General features: G+C 30.9%; 1 protein-coding gene across 2 annotated transcripts; it reads right to left on the bottom strand.

Moving 5' to 3' along the window:
• Positions 1-1,668: 1,668 nt before the first annotated feature.
• On the bottom strand, positions 1,669-7,678 carry LOC143251216 (uncharacterized). 2 transcript variants are annotated; one of them, XM_076502659.1, is made up of 4 exons: positions 7,472-7,678; positions 6,615-6,944; positions 4,384-4,713; positions 1,669-2,483 (listed from the first exon to the last, which is right to left on the bottom strand). In XM_076502659.1, exons 2-4 carry the CDS (start codon positions 6,664-6,666, stop codon positions 2,134-2,136), a joined length of 732 nt encoding a protein of 243 aa, XP_076358774.1. In that variant the 5' UTR covers positions 6,667-6,944; positions 7,472-7,678; the 3' UTR covers positions 1,669-2,133. The 2 variants fall into 2 exon arrangements, with proteins under 2 accessions (XP_076358774.1, XP_076358775.1); XM_076502660.1 differs by lacking the exon at positions 7,472-7,678 and adding an exon at positions 7,261-7,410.
• Between the last annotated feature and the right edge of the window lie 899 nt (positions 7,679-8,577).

Genomic DNA, 8,577 nt, shown 5'->3' with positions numbered 1-8,577 from the left:
CAGTTTATTATTTATAAGAGTTTTATTCCTCACATCTTATAGAAATATAGTAATATCAAACTGTACGATGAACCTTTGTAATCAAGGTAGTTTTGTTGTTTTGAATTAAGCACAAAGCTACACAATGGGCTATCTGTGTTCTGCCTACCAGGGGTATCGAAAACCGGTTTTTAGTGTTGTAAGTCCGCAGACCACTGTGAAGCTTTATACAATCAAGAACTTCAGGCCAAACATATAAAAGTCCGTTTAGTATGATGAAAGTTGTCTCCTCAAACTAAATAAGTGTGGATGAAATCATAAGAAATATAATCGGGACATAACGATTAGCAGATGGTGTTATTAAAATTTCTAATATAGTTTATTTATTTTCAAAAAACGATATTCAATATTACGTCTCTTTCGGAGATGTTGCAGAACAGATTAGTAGATCAGTCGGTTTAAATCAGAATTAATGTTTCTATTAAGTTTGCATTAAGTTCAAATTCCGTAACATGTTGTATAGGCCTAAAACTTAGAAACATTATCCAGACTATAGCTCTAACCTATAGTCATCTTTACGTAATGATGTTTCTCGTGAACGTAAGCACCTGCTAATATAATAAGGTAATTATAGAATATTAAATACTATGGTATCTTATTGTTACAGTTTATTTTATAATTAGTAAGTGTGAAGTCAACAAATTACAACGTGTTAATAATCATCGTTTCATGTAATGTAAATAACTGTCTACAAGTTGTAAAATATCTTGATTCAGTTTTAATAACTTGTAGTTAACAAATTATGAAATATATTTAATATCGTTGTTTCTGCTTTTAAAGTTAAAAGCCAGGATACCTGTACATTGTATTTTATGTCTTAAAATTCCTTTTCAGTTATAAACTAAGATACTTGGTCTGTAAATTCACTTCTTGGTATATACATATGTGGGTTGGATACGTGTGCCTCCTTGCTTACCCAGTACAAAGGACAGCATTGACTCATGACCTCTTTTCTCTGATAGTGTTGGTCAGTTATCAAATTTTACTCAGTACGACATCACATTGGTTTGGTTTAGCTCTTGTGTTCAGCTTTAAACATATTGGAGCTAGTAAAAGTTGTATTGTAAGTGAAAGTACAGTATTAATGTTACAGGTATATTAGTTTATTTTTAAGATATGTAAAGATATATGTCTGACACGAACAAGTTTATTGGTAAGAAAATTTCAACTGTTAACCTCCTCCTGGATAGCAGTTATAATGTGAGAGCAGATGAGTTACTGGATAAAAGCAGAATTACGAACATAATATAACAAGTCAAACTGTACCACAAACGTTTGCGATAATTGAGGATGACTAGCTGCCTTCTATCTAGTTTTTGACTGTTAAATTAGAAATGGATAACGCAGACAGCCCTGATGAACATTTGCGCGAGATTCAAAACAAATTAAAAGACAAACGATAACAAATAACTATCAATTATCAACTTCACAGTTTAGATATTTTACACCTAATTTCAGATTACTCTGTGATGATCAAAAAAGAATTGTTATACAAAGAAACCGTGGTGTTTTTCAAAGGCCCGAATCTACACGCTAGCCTATCAGAACTTAGTAACGTTAGAATAGAACTCCACATTCTGATGTTATAAGATGAAGACTACTGCAGACCAAAAAATGTTTGTACAAGAGTTTCATGTAATCTATTTTATTAATTGAAGTTTACCAAATGGTATTCTTAAAATACACCATAGCTTCTTATATTGATTACTTGTTCACATATCTGATTGTGGCAGTCTGTTGATGGTACAAAGATAAAATTGAAAAAACATTATAAATCCAATTAACATTTTGACATCACTATGTTTGATGTATCGATCATCAATTAAACATTTTAACTTTATATAATGACATTTATCAAATTAAAAAGAGAACCCATATAGATTAATTCATAATCAGTTTGATATAGTACTAACCGTCTCTAGAGAATACAGTGATATATATGAAAAATACATATATTGTTACACATTCAAGTTACGTATATCATCATCAAATTAATTTCCTTTTGCTGTCAATCCATGCCATCAATTTACGAGTTTCAGTCAAATAATTCAAGATCATTAAAATTTCAGTAGTATGGGATCAGTCCTTTCATCTTTAACACTCACAAGTGACAGTACATTTATCATTTCCGTCTTTACAACACTTGCAGTTACAAACACATTTCATCTTTCCGTTTTCACAGCAACAGGTAACGTTACAAACACAACTGTTCTTCTTTCTGGTTTCTACACAATCCTCGCATGACTCCTTCTTACAGTCTGGACTACAACGTGTATCTCCGCATTCACAAACAACAGTAACTGTACATTTGTTTTTCCCCTCTTTAGCTTCAGTACAACATTGAGATGTGTCATCCTTACAGTTACAGACGCATTTCATCTTTCCATTTTCACAGCGACAAGTAACGACACATGTACAACAGCTGTCGTCTTTCTTTGACTCACCTATATGAAAATAAACTTCAGTTACAATTTACATACAATAAAAAACTCTGCTTAATTAAAAAAAGTTACTTATATATTTGTTACTCATGTCTTTTAATAGTTTTAAAACTCGTGTTATCAGATGTCACCAATCCTGAATCGCATAAGCTGCTTCTTCTTGTCAAAAATACACCTTTTAAGGATTAAATGTAGAAAATAAAAGTATTCCTTAAATAATTAGGAAAAAATGTGTTCAAAATTAATGGATGGCTATGTGAGGTTAACTAACAAATGGTTATGCGTATTTATCCCTTGACGTAAAAATTGAGTTAAAATTAATTTTAATTTTTGAATATCATTACCTTTTAAAGATTATTTGTAGGCCTAATTTTAATGTCACGCTGGTTTTTATTACCTGACAAACGGTGTCATGCCGACAGTGGACATAATTTATTTTCAAAGTAAATAATGAAGAAATATGTCCAGGAACAATCGCTAGTTAATTTTTATTACTTGAGCATTGTTATTTGTAGAATATTAAAAATATTATTGACGGCACCAAATTCTCAAGTGAGTTATAGCATCAGAACTATATCACGTTATATACTTTTGTTACTTTGCTAACTAAAGTAATTACATTAGAACAATAACAAAAGCAAGATAGAAATCTATAGTAATAAGTAATTAAATAGTTAGTGATGCTATGTTTTATCGTGAGATACGATCGATAGTTTGAAGTTGAAATGGTGCTTTCCCACCCAGAGTGCAGCCTATGACGAATCTATTTCGCATAGAGGAATTAGAACCTGGTGTTCTTGACGAACCCTAAATTCTCTAATGTATTAATAATCTTCGTTGCATATAATGTAACTAACGGTCTACAAGTTGTAAAATATCTTGATTCAGCTCTAATAACAGCTACTATTTAACACATTATAAAATACATGTAACTCCATTGTTATCAGTTTAAATGTTACAGAACTAGCTACCATTGCACATAAAACTGGTTCTTATGAAACAATTTGTCACAGTTCTTGATGAGGAGTCTGCAGCATCCAAGTACCTTCGAGACTTCTTACCTAAGCTGTTTGAGGTCAAAGCTTGTGTCTTCATTGGACCACAAATAAAGAAGATCCTGAAGTGCACCGAATCCCTCAAGAAGATCAGTAGTAAGGGATAAAAAGCTTGAGGGAGCTTTGTCGCAGTGGTTCGGGGATTAAAATAATCACTTTTATTTAGACGTAAAGCTGCATACAAGTATACCAAAACTTACCGTCGTAAGGATTGAACTCCATATTCTGATATTATCAAAATAAGGTTATTGCTGATTTGATAAAACCTCTATCAAAAATTTTCGTATCATCTTTGTTTTAATAATTCAATATCGTAATATTATATTCTTAACATTTTCTATAGTTACTTATAGCGATTTTTCAGTCACGAACACCTGTTTTTTTAAAGATTTGACAAAATAAAAATCCAATAGTACTGAAGGATTACGTTTTAAATTACAACGTATATATTAAAGTAACTAACACGTTGACATTAACATTTTAATTATGTTTGATTTATCTTGCAAAATATATAAATAATCGTTAAACCATTAATTATTATATATATTTTTAAAGATTTATATTTATCAAATTATAAAGAGAACCAATATACTTTCATCACTATCCAGTGAGATAAACTACTAACCGTCTCTCATACAGCAAAATATTTGAAAAATATTTACGTTAACGTTACACATTTAATTTACTTATGTCATCATAAAATTAATATCCGCTTATTAATCCGTACCATCAATTTACGTGTTTCTCACTCAAACAATTCACGAACATTGAAAGTTTAGTAATAGAGGATTAATCCTTCCTTTTTCAACACTGACAACTAACAGTACATTTATCCTTTCTCTTCTTACCTTCTTCACAACACTGAGAAGTGTTATCCTTACAGTTACAAATACATTTCATCTTTCCGTTTTCACAGCAACAGGTAACGGTAGAAACACAACTGTTCTTCTTTCTGATTTCTACACAATCCTGGCATGACTCCTTCTTACAGTCTGGACTACAACGTGCATCTCCGCATTCACAAACGACAGTAACTGTACATTTGTTTTTCCCCTCTTTAGCTTCTGTACAACATTGAGATGTGTCATCCTTACAGTTACAGACGCATTTCATCTTTCCATTTTCACAGCGACAAGTAACGACACATGTACAACAGCTGTCGTCTTTCTTTGACTCACCTATATGAAAATAAACTTCAGTTACAATTTACATACAATAAAAAACTCTGCTTAATTAAAAAAAGTTACTTATATATTTGTTACTCATGTCTTTTAATAGTTTTAAAACTCGTGTTATCAGATGTCACCAATCCTGAATCGCATAAGCTGCTTCTTCTTGTCAAAAATACACCTTTTAAGGATTAAATGTAGAAAATAAAAGTATTCCTTAAATAATTAGGAAAAAATGTGTTCAAAATTAATGGATGGCTATGTGAGGTTAACTAACAAATGGTTATGCGTATTTATCCCTTGACGTAAAAATTGAGTTAAAATTAATTTTAATTTTTGAATATCATTACCTTTTAAAGATTATTTGTAGGCCTAATTTTAATGTCACGCTGGTTTTTTATTACCTGACAAACGGTGTCATGCCGACAGTGGACATAATTTATTTTCAAAGTAAATAATGAAGAAATATGTCCAGGAACAATCGCTAGTTAATTTTTATTACTTGAGCATTGTTATTTGTAGAATATTAAAAATATTATTGACGGCACCAAATTCTCAAGTGAGTTATAGCATCAGAACTATATCACGTTATATACTTTTGTTACTTTGCTAACTAAAGTAATTACATTAGAACAATAACAAAAGCAAGATAGAAATCTATAGTAATAAGTAATTAAATAGTTAGTGATGCTATGTTTTATCGTGAGATACGATCGATAGTTTGAAGTTGAAATGGTGCTTTCCCACCCAGAGTGCAGCCTATGACGAATCTATTTCGCATAGAGGAATTAGAACCTGGTGTTCTTGACGAACCCTAAATTCTCTAATGTATTAATAATCTTCGTTGCATATAATGTAACTAACGGTCTACAAGTTGTAAAATATCTTGATTCAGCTCTAATAACAGCTACTATTTAACACATTATAAAATACATGTAACTCCATTGTTATCAGTTTAAATGTTACAGAACTAGCTACCATTGCACATAAAACTGGTTCTTATGAAACAATTTGTCACAGTTCTTGATGAGGAGTCTGCAGCATCCAAGTACCTTCGAGACTTCTTACCTAAGCTGTTTGAGGTCAAAGCTTGTGTCTTCATTGGACCACAAATAAAGAAGATCCTGAAGTGCACCGAATCCCTCAAGAAGATCAGTAGTAAGGGATAAAAAGCTTGAGGGAGCTTTGTCGCAGTGGTTCGGGGATTAAAATAATCACTTTTGTTTAGACGTAAAGCTGCATACAAGTATACCAAAACTTACCGTCGTAAGGATTGAACTCCATATTCTGATATTATCAAAATAAGGTTATTGCTGATTTGATAAAACCTCTATCAAAAATTTTCGTATCATCTTTGTTTTAATAATTCAATATCGTAATATTATATTCTTAACATTTTCTATAGTTACTTATAGCGATTTTTCAGTCACGAACACCTGTTTTTTTAAAGATTTGACAAAATAAAAATCCAATAGTACTGAAGGATTACGTTTTAAATTACAACGTATATATTAAAGTAACTAACACGTTGACATTAACATTTTAATTATGTTTGATTTATCTTGCAAAATATATAAATAATCGTTAAACCATTAATTATTATATATATTTTTAAAGATTTATATTTATCAAATTATAAAGAGAACCAATATACTTTCATCACTATCCAGTGAGATAAACTACTAACCGTCTCTCATACAGCAAAATATTTGAAAAATATTTACGTTAACGTTACACATTTAATTTACTTATGTCATCATAAAATTAATATCCGCTTATTAATCCGTACCATCAATTTACGTGTTTCTCACTCAAACAATTCACGAACATTGAAAGTTTAGTAATAGAGGATTAATCCTTCCTTTTTCAACACTGACAACTAACAGTACATTTATCCTTTCTCTTCTTACCTTCTTCACAACACTGAGAAGTGTTATCCTTACAGTTACAAATATATTTCATCTTTCCGTTTTCACAGCAACAGGTAACGGTACAAACACAACTGTTCTTCTTTCTGGTTTCTACACAATCCTGGCATGACTCCTTCTTACAGTCTGGACTACAACGTGCATCTCCGCATTCACAAACGACAGTAACTGTACATTTGTTTTTCCCCTCTTTAGCTTATGTACAACATTGAGATGTGTCATCCTTACAGTTACAGACGCATTTCATCTTTCCATTTTCACAGCTACAAGTAACGACACATGTACAACAGCTGTCGTCGGTCTTTGTTTCACCTATTTGAAAATAAAATGAACGTGATTACACTTTTCATACAATAATAATAAAAATATATATCTTGACAAGAATTTTTTTAAAACTTACTTATCTCTTAGTACAATAACTTTTAAGCTGTCACTGTTCTTTAATGGTAAAGTAGAACTTGCTTCTTCTTGTCTAGATAGACATTTTAAAAAGTACGTGTTACAAGTGAAAGATACGACTTAAATAAACAGAAAAAAACAACTCAGTTCTGTTCGCTGAAGTAAAATACGTGTGGTCAGTTTCATAAAATTACGTATACGGAACAAGAAAATGTTAGTAATTTCATACCTTGAAATGAGCTATATATGTTGAAAACGCAAGTGATTTACTTTCTTTGAAACAGGAACAAAACTTCTATATTTATATTCTACCACAATCAGTCTTGTTACATTTCACATATGTGTTTAGGGAACATACTAGTGTTACTACTCTCCAACACTAAATTTTAACATTGTCTTACATGAGTAGTTACTTGATTGTGGACGAAGAAATAACTTACCAGGTTTTTCCATCTTCTGATTAATTCTACACAACTAACAACTCCGTTTACTTTAAACTGTTACGTGCGTCACAGTAGTAACAAATAGCTTTCTCTTTCTCAACTACCTCTATTTATTGAGACAATTCTTGTAAACCTTTGTGCCGTGTGAAACTTTCAAGATAATTCAGCGTTTCGTGTGCAGCTTCTTGAATGATCTCCCAGAGGACAATCAGTCATCACGGCCATTATCTAATCGTGTTTAGAGTGATACATGCCAGTTAACGACCACAACAACTTGATATCGTATCGTATGTATCGAAGCATATGTTCCCGTCGATCTTGATTAGAACCATACTGTATCACTTATCATGGTGTTTTTATTTACATATTGTTTTGTATGTTTTTATTTGTATATCTTTTTTCACTATTTTTCCTGATTTAATAAATTCAAAAATTTGTCGAAGTGTTAAATTATCTCTACATCATTAAGTATTGATAAAGATTGTATTAAATATGATCATATTTGTGTTAAATTTTCTCTACATCATTAAGTATTGATGAAGATTGTATTAAATATGATCATATTTGTGTTAAATTATCTCAACATCACTAAGTATTGATGAAGATTATATTAAATATGATCATATTAAAACAAGTTAGTTCACATATTTTCATGAGAAAGAGAAAGGTGATATTCATCTTTTTTTTTAATTAGGCACAAAACTACACATTGGGCAATCACTGATCTGTTCACTACTGGTATCGTAACCAGATTTCAAGTAGGGTGATTCTACACACAATAACCGATGGGCCACTATTGGGCATGAGAGAGGAAGACGTAACCAACATGTTTAAAACGTGTTGTTTTTATTTTGTATTTGCTTATCTGTGATTTACACAAAAGACTAGAAGCTTAAATCGCTTAAGGACACACAACTGAAAGTCTATTGTATAACTGTGTTTTTAACAACCAACCCAAAAATAATTTAAATCCAGTGACACGTTTTTCTTTAAACCAATAAGATACCACAAAACAAACAATAAATTTAAAATAAATGTTAAAAAAAATTTATTTTTATCATTATTTCTCTTTTAAAAGTGACTTTTATATCTGTTTGACATTG

This window comes from Tachypleus tridentatus, chromosome 5 (assembly GCF_004210375.1).
Source record: "Tachypleus tridentatus isolate NWPU-2018 chromosome 5, ASM421037v1, whole genome shotgun sequence".
Classification (NCBI taxonomy): Eukaryota; Metazoa; Arthropoda; class Merostomata; order Xiphosura; family Limulidae; genus Tachypleus; species Tachypleus tridentatus.
This window is presented reverse-complemented; position numbering and strand designations above follow the sequence as displayed.